This window comes from Notothenia coriiceps, unplaced genomic scaffold, assembly GCF_000735185.1.
Source record: "Notothenia coriiceps isolate Sejong01 unplaced genomic scaffold, NC01 NC01_scaffold00025094, whole genome shotgun sequence".
Taxonomy (NCBI): domain Eukaryota; kingdom Metazoa; phylum Chordata; class Actinopteri; order Perciformes; family Nototheniidae; genus Notothenia; species Notothenia coriiceps.
In genome coordinates this window covers 595782-615525 of record NW_011357795.1, presented here as the reverse complement: position 1 = coordinate 615525, position 19744 = coordinate 595782, and the positions used below count along the sequence as shown (strand labels likewise).

Sequence of the window (19744 nt, the reverse complement as noted above, 5' to 3'; positions counted from 1 at the left end):
AACTTAAAAGATAATTTTGCAAGTCAAAAAAATGAAAATGTGTCGTAAAACTGTGAAATAACACTTTTCTTTGTGTGAAACCGCTCAATGAACTACATCTCCCGTCTCGCACTACACCAAGACGGCCGTCACGTTTGCACATTTCACTTCTTTCTTTCAGAATGAGGCGAAAAGTATTAAAAGAGGTGAAAATCACTACAAGTCTGGGCATGCTGAGANCTCCAAACTCCACTATGGCCAAGACCAAAGAGCTGTCAAAGGACACCAGAAACTAAATTGTAGACCTGCACCAGGCTGGGAAGACTGAATCTGCAATAGCCTATTGCAGATTCAGTCTTCCCAGCCTGGTGCAGGTCTACAATTTAGTTTCTGGTGTCCTTTGACAGCTCTTTGGTCTTGGCCATAGTGGAGTTTGGAGTGTGACTGTTTGAGGTTGTGGACAGGTGTCTTTTATACTGATAACGAGTTCAAACAGGTGCCATTAATACAGTTAACAAGTGGATGACAGAGGAGGCTCTTAAAGAAGAAGTTACAGGTCTGTGAGAGCCAGAAATCTTGTTTGTTTGTAGGTGACCAAATACTTATTTTCCACCATAATTTGCAAATACATTCTTTAAACATCAGACAATGTGATTTTCTGGATTTGTTTTTCTCATTTTGTCTCTCATAGTTGAGGTATACCTAGGATGAAAATTACAGGCCTCTCTCATCTTTTTAAGTGGGAGAACTTGCACAATTGGTGGCTGACTAAATACTTTTTTGCCCCACTGTACATTTAGTAACTAAGCAAAGGCGTGAGAAAAGAGAAGACAATTATTTTTGTGAGAGAGTTTAGGCTTCCTAATGCAAGGATTTATTGAGCTTAATTTGAAGCTGTAGTGGTGTATAGCCAATACAATCTTGCATTCTGTACACCCTGTAAATACCCATTTTGCCCAAATTAGATATAAAAGCTTAGAAAGAAAGAAAGATACAAGACCGAGCTGTGCATAATTCACATTCAGCATTCAATTTTGCTGGTAAATTACAAATGCACAATACAAACAGTAACTTGAATTCAGTTGTTTGTTAGGTGTATTCATTTTGCACCTTGAATGCTGAAGTGTATTAAAAGGTCAGCCGCCTGCTCATAATAGCAGCATCTCTTTCACTTTTTCTCTTTTTAAAAATAAAATACATTGGAAAATCTTGACCTCTTTTTTTGTTAATTTCCTGAAGCGCACGAGTGCTTACCTTTCAAATGGTTTCCACCAATAGCATATAGGCGGTCATTCATTACTGCCAGGGCATGAATGGCACGCTTTGTGTTCATATCCTGTTTCCTCGCCCACACGTCCATTATAGGGTCATAACAGTAGAGCCAGGACACATACTCTCCATTGTGCACTCCTCCTGCAACAGATACACATAAAAATATCTATTTATTACTGTGTTCAAGTTTATACTGAGGGAAGACACTTAGCGGCCTTTGTGAAACACTCTGTAGGTTTAACCCGACACACGCAAAGATAATCTGATCATAACGATGCATTGATTAGATGCTTGATTGAAATATATTGAAAAATTGTCTTTAACATAAAAATGGTATCCAGGCACATGTGCTTACCGAGATGATGCTAGTTAGTTATTGTTGTTTTTTGTTGGTAATACTGTAGATGGTAGTGCGTCACAGCTAATGGCGCCTTCACCAACCGGCCCTATTCAAACGCTCAAGGTTGGTGCTTTTGTTCCCTTCTTTTAGTTTCATATTGCAATAACTGGCTTGGTGCAGAATACAGAACAATAGTCATAAAATGCTCTGATGATTCAGTGATAGTCAGCGTTTGGAAGAGGAGGATTTTGGTTTATGACAATGTGCGTTGGTGTGATGAGTACTTGATGGATTTAAATGTCACTTAAACATAATATATCCTTATAGATCCCAGACGAAGTATACGTGTTGTATTGAATGTATATCGAGCTGGCTTTAAAACATTTGTGTTGCTGCATTTCATGGCACCTTCAACATTCAAGTTCTTTGCCTGATTATGAATCAAAAAGCAGAATTTACTGCTCATTATGGAGCAAAATTACACCTCTTAATGTTAGATTATCATGTATTAAGTTCATTAAAAATGCTAATGCTGTGTAAGTAGCACATTTATGTTGCACAGGGTCATGGGGAAGGATTATTTAGCTACTTAATATAATCTTGGGTAATTTGATCAACGACAATGCATTATATTTTATAAACAGAATACAACCTAATCTTAGAACTATATGTTTTAAACAAATGTGATCGTGTAAAAGTACCGTATTTACTGTACATCTCAACTGTAAATGAATTGTTGTCTGATTTGTATTACTAAAAAGTTAAACTACATATACTCAAGTACTGTAAATTAGGTATTTTTACTTTACTTGAGTATTCCCCTTTAATGCAAATTGATACTTTTACTCTACTGTTCTGCAAATCTGGACTCCTTCTTGTTCAGTGAATTCATCAGAAAGACCCACGGATAAACTGTATGCAAGTGTAATTATGTTTAAAAAGCCTCTTTGATTAGCTCAAAAATGAACCATGTGGCCTGTTGTGCCAATCTGCTTATTATAAAGAGCAGAGGGCTAATAGATTATTTGCAGAGGTAGAGGTTTTTTTCTTGTCAAAAGAAGACAGGATAATAAGAGTGTCTCTCCTGACCTGATATGTAGATCTTGCCGTTGTGCACGGCCCCTGCATGGGCGGCCAGCGGCTGCGGCAGAGGCGACAGGTAGGTCCACTCGTTGGTCTCCAGGTTGTAGGACTCAACGCTGGAGAGGTAGCCGCTTTCGTTCCTACCACCAACCACGTACAGGTGTTTCTCCATGCGGCAGGCAAAGAAACTGGCTCTCCTGAGGAAGAAAGTGTCAACCAGACATCATCACTACACCAGCAACAACAAGTTTTACTGTCCACAGTTTTATCATGGAGTCGAAATCATCTTACATATTAAACTTATCGAGACTGGGCTAGTAGCATGCTTACCGGCTAAGAGGACTTATCTTTACCCAAGAATTATGACTTTTTCAAAAAATATTTCAGGTAGTATGACTTTATAAATTCTATATGAGAAATAGAAAAAATGTATAATGTTTTTGTGGAAATTGTTAAAAAATCTAATCTAAAAATGTCTTAACGTGTGAAGTCAAATAATACATCATCACATTTACTGTACCTGTATTGGATTATAGCAACTATACTATAAATAACATTTCTGTATTCAACCAAACTTACCTCTCCTGCATCGGAGGTAACTGTATCCAACTGTTGAATCTGGGATCATAGCGGCTGACAAAGTGAGTGCTGTGCTTTCCTGTAAAGACAGACAGAAATCAAGATCAGTGACACAGATTATTACAAAATGACTTATTGGGGTGAGCTCAGTTCTAATTGGTTTACTTTTTCCCAAATTCTTTGTTTTACACAGCACCAATGAAATGCACAAGTGTGACATAGCAAGTCTCCATCTAATATAAACACATTATCTGAAAGTCACCACCCACACACAGTCATTTTCAGTGTTAGCAGGTGCTGCTTTTCACCGCCAACAAGTGATGACTGAAGTCCTGTAATTGTTGTAAGTGAAATGTTTTTTAAAACATCTTTAATTATTTGTGATGATGTGTGTTGATATTGTGTTGGTTTTCCCTCGCAGAGCTTAATGAACAGAGATACATAAACACAAATAAATTGAATGTTGTTTGGGGTTGTTTTGAAACCAAAAACAAAAGGACAGTATCAGATTTGTCGGTCATTTACAGTCTTTTCTTTTTAAATATGGTAATGTGTTACTGTACCACCCCTTCACAAAAAGTACTTTTAACACTTACACATTGCAAATATATGTAACTGTTAATAACAGTAATTTTTCGATGCCAATTATTGACAAGTGTTGAGTGGAGTGTTGTTTGTCCACTCAGAGCTGAACTGGCTCTAGGATGAGTGTGGAAACGTTACATCAACTCTGATGAGATTGAACTTGCATGAACTCTGGCTCAGAGTGCTCTCTTAATGAAGTAAACACTGACAAATGTCTTGAGTGAAATCACTGGAAAGCATGACGTTCAGTCCGTGGTGTGAGCGTACCGTTGGGGTTCCACTGGTCCTCTCCGCCCAGCAGCAGGATGAAGTTCTCCACCTCCACCACGCAGTGATGGGCGCTGTTGTAAGGCATTACTAAAGGAGACACAGAAATCAAAAGGTATAAATCATTAGAACATGTGAATACAAGGCAGTATTTATATGATCTCTCATAAATGTACATAAATAAAGATGACATTGTATCTTCAAGTAAGAATAATTCCCCAAAATGAAAAGCAGCTTGTAAACCAGGCTGTTAAGGCCACACTTATCGGAGCACTGGTGCTGAAATAAAGTCAGATAAACATACGCGATAAATCAATTATTAATTTAAATTAAATAAGTACTTCAAATTCAACCTTTGAATTCCACAGCTTTATACTATTGGACTATTACAGGGTTATCCCTCAAACACAATAAGTGGTGGTTAAAGAGCTTATAAAAAAAACGATCTCAACCAACAAAAAAAAAGAACTACTCTTTTCCCTCAGAATTGTATTAGGCCACTGTTTAATGTGTGGTTTAGAAGAAGTTCTTATTTAACCTTCACCTGCCATCAATTAAATGTATAAAGATTATTTTAACAATGAATCCTACTCTTAAACAAATTAACTCAAAAACGCCTGTGTCTCAAATGCACCAGGCCCCAATATACTGTAGGTCTGTACACAATACAATTACCGTAGTTCTTAAGATTAGATTATCCATCTTAAAACTATAAAATATAAATATAAAAAATGTGTTCCTTATGCAAACACTATATTTATATGGACAACAGTCCAAGGGACACAGCCCAGTCTATTTCACAATCCTCAGTTTGAGTCGATGTTATAGGATGTATTTCCCCTTCTCATTGCTTTTCGCCTGCTTCCATTCATCCATCTACAGGAAGTAATTTCTTGTGGGGAATCAAGCCAGTTGACTATTAAACTGGAACTAATGAAAGTACGAGGCAGGGCAAACAGTCTACTGTTTTTTCCGATAATATCTACCTACTTACTCACCTACCATCTACCTACCTACTTCGTATCTACCTTAATATCTGATAAGGCCAATAAACGTCTGTTGTCACCCTCCAGTAAATACTACATGTACTAGGACTGAATATCACAGTGCAATAGTTTTCCCTTTTTCTTCATCTTACATTAAATATCCCACAGCAGCTATTTGTCTCGTTATATATTGAGTATGTCTACCAAATATGATCTTGAATGTATCATACTTATATAAGTTAGCGGCTACAAGCCCACCGCTGCAACAGGACCCCTCTCTGAGGATTTTCCCTTGTGTATGTTTTGTACTTCCCTTCTCTCCTCCATCTTCTTTTTACTGAAGTGACCCCATTGAGATGTAGAGAAATGGTCTTAGGTGACAGTCATAATGAACATGATCGTGTTCACTCAATAAATCTCAGGCCCGGTGCTTTTTGAGCACAAATCAGTGAAATGTTAAAGCCCACCTGTCTGTCTCCATCAGTCATTTCCACTGTCACCTCCCCACCGCCTGATGGATCACAGTTGCTGCAAAATTAGACAGCCTTGAATCTCATTTCTTTCCAATTGGCCTCTCCCTGCAATCTCACTCTGGCTGGCTGACATGTGCCGGTCCTCTGTGGGCGGGGGGGTCTCAGATAGGAACTAATACTACATACACTAAACACAGCTTTATCTTGAAACGAGGGGATTAGGTTGCCTGCCTCCAGTGCACCTCAAAGACGAGTGCCATATGACTGCCAAATTCCCTTACATGCTATTTACATTATCATTCAGTCAGCAGTATATAGGACACGGATGGGCGGCTTTTTATTTGATGTCTAGCGACTTGTACTCGTACTAAAAATCATCTTGTACCCGTGTGAAAAGAAGATTATTGCTTTACAGTATGTCACAGGCTGCAGTATGAGGCGTGCTGCGGGAATATTTGCCTCTACAGGTGCCACACACACACACACACACACACACACACACACACACACACACACACACACACACACACACACACACACACACACACACACACCACAACAACACACCACACACACACACAACCGCGAAGAAGAGACACACACACACACACACACACACACACACACACACACACACACAGAGGTGAACAGCGGGATAGGACATCATCATTTAGACCTCTACTCAAGTCTTGTACAGTGAAAAGAATAGAACATATCTGTTATTTTTCCTCCTACAATGTGTATTATTGTACTGATCACCTGAGAAAAAGTATGAAATAATCTAACTATAGGTCCCCTCTGCCCTTACATTCCCCCCCCCCCAGGTGTGAACAGCCATAGGAGGACAGGATGAGCACGTCCTCTGTGAGATGGATGCCATCACTCCATTCTACAGTGAGCTGCAGGGCTCACTAGAGGGAGTCAGAAACCTCTGCATAGAGGCACAGTCGGGGTTGGTTGAGTGACTCCACAGCTAATGCACCACTGCTGCTCCAGCTCTGACGTGCCTTTAACACCATTACAATTGCATCCCACTGAGCTCAATTCCTTTGTTCTAGCCCATGCTGCGTAGATGAGGTCCATTTGCAAGTGGGGGGGGTTTTAATATCAGGTTGGTTTTAAAAGAAGAGGAAGAAGAAGAAGAGAATAGTCCAGCATTGTGTGTGAGCCTGTGCCTGCCTTTGTCTTGTGTTCGTCCACGCTGCTGTGGGTACACTAGATGGCAAACTTTACACTGGAATCAGCGAGCAGGAGATATATATGACACACACTAGAGAGGGATCAGATTCTTCCCTAAATTGTGTTGATGAATGTCTTAATCAAGGGCTGTCCCTCTCAGGTTTCGCCTCATTGAAAGTTATGATTGAATGTTAATAATCTTCTATTCCACATCCATTGTGTGGAGGCTACATAAGATGCTCACTGATGTGTTAAGGGGATGATTTTGCAGTTTTGTCCTTCCACTTGGCCACGGACCATTTGAGTGTTAACTTTTTAGTTTAGAGTGATGGAAATCCCTACTGACCTTTTGCTTGGTGCAGTCTATACCCAGGAGTGTGAGTTAAATGAGAAAATGACAATATAAACACCAGAGAGCTGCAGGCTGTTTTTGTGTATGCACGGCTCCTTTTAGCAAAAATGCACCCAGACAGATGTGGCCAAATATAGATTAAAATAGCATATTACTGCCAGAATATTTTATAATAAGAGCAGAGGAAGAAACCATAGCCAAGATTGTTCTTTGAATTCAAGACAAGACAGAAGCAATAAACCAGATTCATTGAAAATGCGTGCCATAATGTGAGGATATAAACCGCACAGCACCGAGCTGACAGAAAACAGACCTATGGCTAATGTGTACGAATGAAGAGACACGACTAGATATGGCTACAACCAAAACAAACGGACAAAAACTCAATATATCCGGCAATGATGATGCAAAGGACAAATATGGTTTCCCATTAGCTCGTGTTTGACCTTTGCAATATGACAACAATATAGTGGTGAGCCATAAAAGGTCAGGGAAGACAGGGAGAATAAAGTGCATAGTACACTCTACAGAGGTGAGTGTTGCAGGAAGTCGTCACATACGTTCTCTAGAGATGGTATTTTTTTTTTTAAATAGAATACATTCTTTGGTGATATTATGAGAACTTGCATTCAATATGATATCATGAAATCAATATCACAAACTGTACCCCTGGTATTCATTTCTAAAGGTTATAGGAGATGTCTTTTATAATTCATTAATAAACGTTATATATTTGCTTTTGGATTTGAACTCACCTTATTTAAACCTATATAAATAGGGATTTCAGGTCAACAGGCTGCGTTTAAGTATAGGGTAATTTAATCTCACGTATTGATCAATTTGAGTGTATTGTTAAGATTTAGAGGAAAGATGTCATTCAATATTGTTCTCTCTCTCTCTCTGCTACATTAGATTATTAGATGCAAGTAAATCTCATCATGCATCCTGCCACCATATTTCACAAAAAAAAAGGGAAACCGGGCATGAAGCTCTCCACAGTGAAGTCACGCTCTGATTAAAAACGTATATTAAAAGTGATAGGGATACATTATTACCTAAAGGATTTAGGGAACTCCTTCCCCTCATTTTCCATGGAAATTAACCTGTGTTAAAGTCATCCATAGGAACAACTTTTTCTCATCATAAAAGCCACTAACACAAGATGCCTCGGGTGAAAAAAAAAGAAAGAAGGCAGCAGAGCCTTTTGCTACTCACTTGTGAGGATCTTCCATGTCTTTTTTTCGTCGTCATAGAACTGGACCAAATTGCTGGGGAGACGATCAGGTCCAGGAGGCAAACCACCCACCAGTAACAGCATCCTCTTATTGGAACGGATTCTGTAAAGTCAAGAGTGTGGGTGTTAGGAAACAGAACAAAACAGGTATCAAGCCTTGGGATCAAACCTCCAGAAGGCCAAAATAAGCTCAAGGTGAACCTGGAAACCTTTCATTTCTTAATTTACATAATAAGATTGATAGTATTAGCAGCAGTTGCCCAGCGTGTTTTAATCTATCCCTCTGAATATGCTCCATGTAAGAATGAGATCATCAACAAATTAATTAAAATATAAATGTATGCATTCTATTAATACCTGTTCCTTGTCTGGGTAGAGACACTGGACTTGAAGCTACACATCAGGCCATATGTGGCCATGTTATTATAATTAACAAAAAATTGCTCAACAGCGTACTTATCATTTTGATGTGTTATTGAATGGTTATTGTACTCTAAAGATATCTTTTCAATTAGCTGTGAAGCGAGGACGATCCTGCAGGGTGCCATGCTGGAGGCTACAAGCACAATTGAGTACATAAACCTGGCTATACAATGTCTCCATTTCATTGGCTGCAGTGATTCATGTGACATCATTGAACCAGTGGTGAGATATTCCCTGTTGTTTGTATATGATACATAACGCAAAAGCAGCACACTTTACTGTACATTAATGACCGTTATCTGGCTCCTAATGGATATGAACACAAAGCTATCAATTAATCACAATATGCAGTAAAAAGATTAAGAGCAACTGACTCAGGTTCACCTTTTTCATATTTTACTTTTTTATGCTTGGGAAAATAACCGTCGTCTCGGTACATTCTCTCTGCTACTGGCCGACTCGGAAGTGTTTTGGGGTTATTCATATGCAAATGAGCCCCTGGACATAGATAATGGTGATTAATTGAGAGGAGAGAAACAGTGGCATGTGAAACTAATTATGAGGATTGCCGATTCTTTGCTCATTCAGGTCCATATGTGGGAAAATATATGTTATTGGGCTAAAGTATAAATAGATACATGTGAAATTATTGTATTTTGACATTCTTTGTGCAACATTATTTTTTTGCTGATTATTTGCTCTCTTAATATGTATAGGTATGCAGTAAAGAAGAAATTGGCCTCACAACTTTTTTAGCTTTGGCTGTACAGTTCTGTAAACAAAACCTGACAACAGCACCATCAATCAATCATCTTACTGACACCGCCTGCCTACTTACAGCTCCTCAAAGTGCTGATCAGGAGAAACATGGACAATAATGTGAGCGAGAAATGTTTATCTAACCTGAGAATAAGGCGAATTGCAAAGTGTCCCTGATTTTATCAATCCTCAAATAATACATACTCTAATATAATGAATTCCCTCTGACTGTATTTTTCATTGTTGTTTAATGTATCCTTGATAGCTGTGGTAGTCTTCCATGATTCCATGATTGTTACGTAATTACCATGTAATCCTGGTAACAATTAAATTATAGCATTTCAAATCGTATTCATGAGAGTTGCTACACTTCAAATGCATAACCTTTATCTAGTTTTCGGCATCTTGTCTACACTGATTAGAAAGCAATTACACAGATGTGTGAGGAAATAAAGAGCTGTTTTTTCTTCACTGAATCGTAAGGTAACCTTGTAGATATGCATACAGTGTAGTATAGAGTCAATCAACCAGCAGTCTTTTACAAGAATAGCCACACATTCATCATCACTCTGGCCTCAGACCTCACATCTCAGACTGACCACCTACATGGTCCAGACTTCAGGCTGCAGACCAGACGGCACTGTGTTCACATTTAACAAGTGGGAGTCATTTCATCACCTTCCATCTACTTTCAAAGAGCTCATTGCTTTGTGTTTGTGTCTGCGTTTTCTTTTCTATCTTTGTCATCCTCACCTGCTTGACGTGGTCTGCCTGCAGTGCTGTCTGAAGGGCATCAGGTGGTAGTTCATGGCATCCAGGAGAAGCTTTTGGCACACAGGGTCAGTCCTCATAAAGTCAACAGACTGCACCCTCTCCACCAGCTCTGGAGCAGGTATGAGGGCGAAGCGCAGCCTCTTCATAAGGTCCGGCGCATAGTGCATGCGAGTCTCCCGGTCATGCTCCAGCCAGAGGACTGACATCTGGAAAAGAGCCAGCTCTGACTCCACAGGGGGTGGCAGAGCGTCTAGCATGGCGCACATCTCCTCAAAGTTCAGCAGCAGAACATCCTCCACCAGGTACTTGTTGGCCAATTTCTTGGTCTCATCCAGTCCATGGAGTGCGGCAATCTTGCAGATCTGCTTGTAGTTCTGCACAGAGATCTGGTCGTTGAGGAACTGCACACAGAGCTTGGTAATCTGGGGGATATTGAGGATCTTGCTGACTGACAGCACCTCTTCCACCGTGTCCAGGGAAAGAGTCACGTTGGCAGTGTACAGGTACTCCAGCACTAATCGTAGTCCAATGGAGGAGCAGCCCTGGAGTACCAGGTTATTGATGGGCCTGGCACTGGGGGTCACCCTCTTGTCGTCAGGAGAGGATGAAGGGGTCCCACTGCTGCCTTGGTCCACTTTGCTCCCCTCATTGTTGATGATATTGTGGGAAGAGAAGAGGGATCTGAAATACTGGGAGCAGGATGCCAGCACAGCTTTGTGGCAGTGAAACTGCTGTCCCTGGGCCGTGAGAGTCACATCACAGAAAAGCTGTTTTCTCCATAAGAGGTTGAGCCCGTGCAGCAGGGTGTCACTGTGTGTTGGGTCAAAGGTGGATGTTCTATCACCCGATCTGGACATGACTTCCTGACTGTGAACGCCACCTAGGCAACAAATAAACCATGCAAGCCATTTACCTCAGGTCATGTATTTTTTTAGCACAACACACAGCAGCCTATAGATGATATCAGTCAGCTATTACAACAGAAAGCCGTTTCCCGAGTAAGTTATAGCACAGATCTCCCGTGCATCCAGCGGGGAAGAGATATCATGCCATGCCAGCCGGCGAGAATCTACATCAATACGGCTTTCAACTTTGAGCTCTGGTCGTAAAGCAACAAACAAAAACGCAGTAGTTCCCACAGCGTCCCACTCTTTTTCATTCTTAACTCAAGATGATTTAAAAACGGGGCTGGTGTCTGAAGGGCGCTGTCAAAACAAACCGAAGATACGGAGATGCTGCGGCGCTTCCCCCTCGGTAACGCGGCTGAAGTTGTAGGATAAGGAAAAAGAGACACGGTGGACGGATAACATGCAGCATTCAGCTAACACTTATCCCTTCTCCTATCTTGCTGCACAACCCCACAATGAGGACATTACAGTTCGCACAGATTTTCAAGGAGTCATACAAAAGCAATTAGTTTGTCTCCGAACCGTCAGCAACACTACGGGTGCGTTTCGCGTTTAGCCTACATGAGTAAAGCGGACGTGAGTAGCGAAAAAATATTCACTGAAATACAGTTTTCGGCAAAGTTAAACGTAATATACATATCGGTTGTTTTCTAGACAGTATAAAAAGCAATTACTACATGCGTAATGTGTGTAAACTTAACACAAGCGTGCTGTAACGTTGTAGCCAGATTCACTAAAAGCGCCTGTCACAACTAAATGATGTGAGCAGCTCGCCTGAGAAGCAGCCAAACTTACCTGACTTCAGCTCTTGACAAAAAAGAAAGTAAGCTTCAGGTTCCCAATATTCCTCACTTGGATATTTCCTTTGTTCTCCTTTTAAAGAAATGTCCTTTCCTTTAAAGTCTATGGTCGGTGGTGTCTCAAAATAACCATTGATTCCAACTCATAAAGTCACTATTTCAGGTTATTTGTTGACGTTGATCATTTGTTCTTCTGAATTAACAAGAAGTGTGTGAGTGTGTGAGAGGGAGCTGTGCTTTCTGCAAGAGAAGAAGAAGAAGAAATATACGTGTGACAAATTATGCTACCAAGAAACAACACATCATTATCCTTGGGCCTGGGGCTCAGTGAGTCGTAACGAGAGTAATAGGAAATCCACGGTTGGGGAGAGAAACGGTCGTGCATGGCCGGTGGAGAGAGACCATGCAGGGGTATGGATGCTGGAGAGACTCGCAAAATTATGGCTCAAGGCTATTGTAAAAACTGTCGAGCGTAAATGACTGCGATTTCAAACATCTATGGAAGAAAGAAAAGAGAAAGGGGGAGAAAAACCGAGTCTTTCCCTCGCTGTTATAGAGAGAACCGTCAAGTTTTAGTGCGCATTGCTAATTAGTCAATTTCTCTCTGCCTTCACAGCCCGACGACTTTGCTGCTGAGCTGAAACTGCTAATTTCTGGGACCAGCCTTTTTTTGGCTGTGAACTGGATGGATGAATGGCTTGTCTCGCACAAATGACAAAAAGCCCCTGCCTTAATCTCCATCGCCAAAATAACCCCTCATCTCATTCTGCTCCTGCTAGTCCTTCAAATAAAGAAGGTGTTCTACACAAACTCAAGTTTTGAATCTGCATCATAAATACATGATGCACTATAATGTGCACACATTGTTTATAATGTGGCATTAAAGCATCCCCCTTTTTTATATATGTGACAAAGGCACCATGCCCCACACACACTGTGAAACACAACAAGTGCTGTAAAGTTATAAAACCCTAACAAAACATACAGTGTTTTTCTTACATATATATTATCTTGTCTGATCAGTGCTCTGTTTCACAACCTGGGGTCGAGCTGCAGGCCTGATAACACAAAGGGTTGAAACCTAATACAACATCCATCAGTGCACAGTAGTGTGTTGAATATCTATATTCCATATGCCTACTAACACTTTCAGCTACAAGACCAACCTTTATCTATCAAAACAAGTACATGGAAATAATTCAAATAACTTGTTGTCTTGCGTGACTGTCATAACAATTCATGCAATTCATAGCACAAAAAATAACTTTCAGTCCCGTTTTATAAATGTAGTTACTGTCATAATACTTAGTCAACCTTAATTCATAGTTCTCTCTTTAGTGTTCAGATGATGTGTGTGTGTGTGTGTGTGTGTGTGTGTGTGTGTGTGTGTGTGTGTGTGTGTGTGTGTGTGTGTGTGTGTGTGTGTGTGTGTGTGTGTGTGTGGGGGAGCTAGAATCTTACTTAAGAGTGTGTCAATCCTATGACCCCATACATGAATAATGAGGAAATCCTAATCATTAGTGGGTTGCAGGTTCAAAATAAACAAACAAAATGTGGTCACAATCCGATGAAAAACAGTTTGAAAGGACTTATTAGGACAGAATAAACTGTCAGTTAAATAAAGAGCTCAATTAAAGTAAAGAAACTTACATACAGGACTCCCGTGGGACCAGAAGTGACAGATACCTCACAAGTTATGAAATGACAGATAGGGATAAATGGGTTTGTTCATGTACTATGAAATAGAGCAACACCAAGCTACCGTCAAGCTATAACAGGCCACATATAGGTAGCATTTATTATAGAATATTGTTTGATGTTTGAGTATTTGACAAGCAGGCAGCCTGCATATCCCTCACTTGTAGAGGTACTGAGAACATTTATTCTACATGAACTCTGTGAGATGACTGATTAGATTGTGCAATGCATCTGAAATGATAATCCTCACTGAAGGAAACATAGAATTCTCTTTTATTAATTAGTGGTTTGTAGAAGGCAGTTTGTGTTGTTGTTTACGACTATGATGGCTTTTGCCTCCTTTTCAGAGTAGCTGCAGTGCATTACTTCACTGTATTTCACTTCGGAGTCACATACTGTTATCTTTACCATAGCACTCAGTTACTACATTACCCAAGTCTCGAGCGGGCGATTCTAACGCAATAAAATGACCATTTCCAACTCTTTCAGCTCTTTGTAGCAACTCAGTCTCCTGAGGCCCCTGGTCTTCAGATTGCAGGGCGTGTATGGTTTTAAGTTGTTGCAGTGTGCAGAGAGAGGAGGGGGGGGGGGGTCATCAGATAAGAGAAGAATTTCTAGACTAATTAAACCCTTTGAGACAAAGAATCACACCACAGTGATTTACAACTCTCTGTACCAGTTAACCCGACTCATATTTATCTGTCATATTACTCAGATACCATATCTACCTCTATGGGTAAAGAAACCTGAACATGTTTTTGTTCTTCCCATTATAGAAATACAAGAGGGGTATACATTAGAGTGAATAGCAACAGTTAAAGGACATTTGGACACTGTAATTCACTCATAAGCACCTTATTTTATGCTTAACTACTACACAAATTCCTGTGTAATACATTACGGTACGATTTCTGAATGTTTGAAAACATAAATGTATTATAAAAACAATACAAACTGTAGATGTTCTTATAGCCTTGAATATATGATTAAAGAGTGATCATCTCATCTAATCAGTGCAATGAAAAGAAAAGAAGAAGCTTCAAAGTTGTGAATAGCAAAGTCTACCAGGCATAATTCCTTTTGCTGGCTGCTGCAGAGGGGTATGCTAAGATAGAAAGTATTATTTTCCTAAATGGAAGGTGTCAGATGGTCACGGAAATGTGATCGGCTGTTCAAGATCACTGCTTCCCATCTGCAATTTGTGACGTGTGAAAGATTCAGCCCAAATGTGCTCACCAAGCGTAAATCCTCAGCACTTTCTCTTATCGTGGAAAAGCAAGATAACCAGCTGTTTACAGATCAGAGAACATATCATATTAATATCATGGAGAGGGTGATATCATCTTGTTTGTAAAATATTTTGTTAACTAAGTGTGGTGTGGTATGGCATCCTATAAAGTGAAAGTTGTAATTTATGTGTTATCAAAAGGATGATTCCTGATAAAAAAAAAAAAAACATTAAAGGAGGTAAATAGAAAATGCTGCAGCCAGCCTTTTTTAGAAAGACTGGTGAGACTTAATTAATGAAAACTGCTGGTACAAATACTGAATTATAAAGCTTTGTATATGTACATTCAAATTAAAAGACACCCAGCCTGAATACATATATATTTCTAAACACAAGCAGGGTTCCTTTAATTCCACATACATCTCCCTTTAACTCACAGTATATGATCTTAAAGCTGTTTTATATTCATTTGATATGAATGCTTTAGATGTGGAAACAATTACTAAACAAAATGTGAAGGGTTTTAAATAGGAGTTCCTGTTTCAGAGTTCCAGTAACATGAAACTTAAACTGTCTGGGTCAGGGTTGTACCTGTTTGTCATCTACTGAGAGCAGCTTCGACACAAAAGGAACAAATGGTTTCACCTGAAGCATTAGTTTAATCTATAGAGGTGAGGTGAAAGCGAACCGGTCAGTTAAAGTGTAGCATTTCCATCATGAGCCTTAGTTCATTGTGATCAATTTGGAAAAGTGAACAGATCAATGTTTAGTTGATTGAAATGTTTTACTTTTTTTGTATACTGGGACTGATTAGCGTGTACTTGTCATCTCAGATCAAAGTTAGTAGGAGATGATTCATAAAGCGTCCGCAGTGTAATAAATTGGAAGCACTTATTTTTGCCATTCAGGGAGCATGGGAGGCCTGCTGTTTTAAACCCCTAGATCCCCACACATGGCGTAGCCACCACAGACACGGCTCACAGAGTCAGCCGGCAGCCGGGAGGTGAGCAGAAAGGAACAGGCGGTGTCCCCTTCAGAGTGAGCACAGGAGTGTGTTTGTGTGTACAGTATGTGTTTGTGTGGCATTTCTCAAATGACAAACGGATACCAGTTGTGCAGTTCAGGGTGGAGGAGACTCACCTGAGGGAGAGTCTGGGCTGCTGGGACCAGGGCTGTAGTGGCGACCCAGAAATGTGTGTGGGGGGGGCAGCGGGAGGCCACTGTGTTGTGGAGGAGGTTTTAGGGGCTGGTGGTAGAGGGGGCTGCTGTTGCACAGTATCCCCAGCGTGATGCATCTACCTTCAGGGTGGCAGCAGGCGTGGAGTGGGGTGCGATGGAGCGAGCACGGGCTCAGTGGCGCGGTCACCTAGGGACGCTGAAGCCGCTGTAGCAGGACTGATAGTTATTCCTTGGGAGAATTGCAAGATGAGCCCCATTGTATTAGCAACCCCCATTCTACTGAAACGGTATCAATGTTCTCAAGCCTTTAAAGAAAGAAGTTGGGGTGCACAAATATCTGGTACTTACCTGAGAAGCGGCAAGCTTTAAAGTTGAAATATAATGCTGAAGTCAAATCTCTCTTTAATAAATAACATGTACAATCGTAAAAAATGTTTCTTTAATTAAGCATATTATTCTAAACTGAATGTCTGGCTGGATTGTTGTTGTCAAAGACAAACTTCAGTGAATTCCTTTGGCAACAGCAAGCCAGCAAATTATTCCATACTGATTTAAAAATGCTCAGACATTAAGCTTTTTCATTTCCAAGCCATACTTTTAGTTGTGACTGTTGGAGTTGTATGTTTAGAAATTCTCTGTGTCTAATATGGTCAGCACTCCCAATTATTCACTCCACTGACAAGTGAAACAAATGGGACCAACCAGTGCATTCTGTATTATCTACACCCCTTGGATTCTCTGACAATAATTAATACAATGGCAAGCTGCTGTTACCAGCCCCGACGACATGAGCTCTACTCTACAACATAAGCTCTCCCTTTCCAAGAGCCCTTGAGAGGAAATTACATCCAGCGCTGAGGTCACATACGTCGTGGCGACCGGCAGCTGGGTCATATCATACTGCTGTCTGTGAGCCTAGATCAGATAAAGATCCTATTGTAGGGTGCTGTTAACATCGCCAGGTTATTACTCACATCATTACACCATGAATGTAAGGTGCATGGAATATGTCAAGAATAATGTGAATGTAGCCCTGACCGTAGAGATATACAGAGCCTTTAAAAGCAAAGACTGTCCCTTATATATATATATATATATATCAGGGAAGTTCATTATTTTGTGATTTTACTGAAGCATTACTGCTGACCACCTCGCTGCTGTGGACACACACCATTATGTAGCGTTACTTCATTTGCTCATAATACATATTAACAGTATAACATCACCAACATATCATAGAAACCGCATATTGTCTTTGCAAGCAGTGTTGGGTATGTTAGATGTATATATGGCAAAATAAACTCTTATGACAATATTAAATAAATACAGACAATTGTTTTAATCAACTGATCCACATGTCCTATTAGACTGTCCACGACACTATAAACAAATAAACTAAACTAAACATGTCCTATTAGAGAGTCGTCATGTAATAATAAGAACCCCTTTTATTTTAGCCTACGAGGATATTAACAGGTTTTTTTTTTAATTATAGAGGAGCACATTCTCCTAACATCCATTAAAGGAATGCCATGCTAATTTTAAATCCTCGCAGCAGGCATTGGCATCAACAGAAGAAAAGTGGATGAGTTTCTCTTTAACAGCTGTAATTTGTGTTTTCCAATCACCATGCTGATTTCTGCTCATTATACTCCGGTTTCACACCGGTAAGTGAGCAAAGTTTGGATTGATTGACTCTAATTAACTAAAAAATGTTCCAAGCCATGGATTTATTATCATGCTAGCTAGCCACAAATGTCAGAGACTTTCACAAATTATTATCCTGTTAAGATAAATATCTTTGAAATCAAATGAGTGTGGCAACACAAGGAACATGTATTGTTAAACTGATGAATTTGCTTGGCATGTTTTCGTCGGAGTTCCACATTAAAGACTCACCTGGGCAAACACACTGTTCCAGTGTATTGTTAGGCACTACAGTATGACTGAATGACAGATGCTGTAGTTACTAAAACTTTAAAAGGAACACACTGCCTAATACTGTACTAATAATGGACTGTAGAAATACCGATGGGAATAAATAGAAGATGATGTTTTCAATTATTTTGTCAAAACAAAATGCTCTTCATAAGATGAAAGATATTAAGAGCTATTATGGGAAACAGTGCCTGGCTGCCTGGTCTACTCTTTGTTAACAGAAGACCTATTTCCTCTTGTGGGCTCCAAAACTTGGCAGCATCTCCCTCATTGATATTTTAGACAGAGTAGCACCTCTCTCACTCACATTCTTTTCTTGACTTCATCGGGTCCATGGCTCAACTTTGCACTTCCTCATGAACAAAGACAGGATGGCTTGAGTGGACACCTCCATCTTTTTCCTGATTTCAGAAATATCTCAAAACCACATTTTGGTTAGCTTGAGGAGACAGGATGTTGCTCTGATTCACTTGGCTTCACGTCAGCGATCAGAAGTAATCGCTGGAGTGAATCCAAACGAAACGGGCCCATCGTCTGCATGGTGGCGCCAGGCTGAAATTGAGAATCGTGCTGCCTGTAAATCAGATTTACCCAACATGTCTCTTGCAGAATCTGCCTTTATACGACAACTCTTCTAAACCAGCTTAGATGTATCACAGAACACAACAACACAGCGAGGCTAGTGCTGTATATCATCATACTGGGCAAAAAGCTTATAACATAAAAGGCTGTCAAGTAGTCCTGTCATTATTTCCCCAATCCACCCTTTTTAGAGGAGCAGCACTTTGAGCCACGCCTGCAGATACATTTGATGACATCCAGTTGTGGCTCACTTTCATTCATTCAGGGGATTGATTAGATGCAAAGAGAAGACATAAATGTGGTGGGGGGGACCTTCATTTGAGATATATCGCATAGTCTGTAAGAAGAATTAGACAGACTGAACATTTTTCTCTTCAAGGTGCTTTTGGAGATATAGTGGCACCATGCGAGCAGTCAATATGAGATTCTGCATTAATGCCATTAAACAGGCTGATATATATATGATATAGTATGTTTCAATTCAAACAGAATAAACATGTAATACAACTTTGCCCATAAAAGAGACTACATGTATAAAATAATCAACACTTGTATAGAAATGTATTTCTAATGTTTTAGTTGAATGAATAATAATAACCTCCTACTTAAGATTAAATGCAATGGCAATGTTAAGACACTAGTCTGGACCGCGTTGCAGTCAATGATGTCTTTCTAAGGTTGTTGTGTTCACACTGCCCCCTTCTGTCCCCACGAGTAGGAGAGGCATCGAGCATATCAACACAACAACAGCATCTCTATCAACCATACTCAGACAGAACGAGAGGGCAAACCCATTTTTAGGAGCAGTCTAAAAGCATCGACCTTGAGAGGATCACCAGCATGTGCACCCTTTCAAAAACCCTATGAACATTATTATCTACTATCTATTCTCCACTATTCTTTTTTTCTTTTCTTGTTATTCTAAAATATTTAATATGAGTCAGGAAATTGTTTTTTATCCAGGAACATTTCCACTTTAACTTTGAAAGTCTACGTGGAACAGGCCCTGGTGTTGTGTATCATTAGTATGACACTTGATGAAACAGGAATCTATTTTCTACGAGTATAAATGTGATTGAGTTAAGATTCCAAATTGAAAACAGTGTTTCCCCAGGGTTCTTTAGAA

The 19744-nt window shown here is 40.0% G+C and overlaps 1 protein-coding gene across 1 annotated transcript; it reads right to left on the bottom strand.

Annotated features, from left to right (window-relative positions):
• Window positions 1-1204: 1204 nt before the first annotated feature.
• On the bottom strand, window positions 1205-11161 carry klhl14 (kelch-like family member 14). Its single transcript, XM_010783410.1, has 6 exons — window positions 10265-11161; window positions 8311-8432; window positions 4106-4195; window positions 3254-3332; window positions 2681-2871; window positions 1205-1392 (listed from the first exon to the last, which is right to left on the bottom strand). The coding sequence occupies exons 1-6, from the start codon at window positions 11140-11142 to the stop codon at window positions 1205-1207; spliced, it is 1548 nt and encodes a 515-aa protein (XP_010781712.1). The 5' UTR covers window positions 11143-11161.
• Window positions 11162-19744: the final 8583 nt, after the last annotated feature.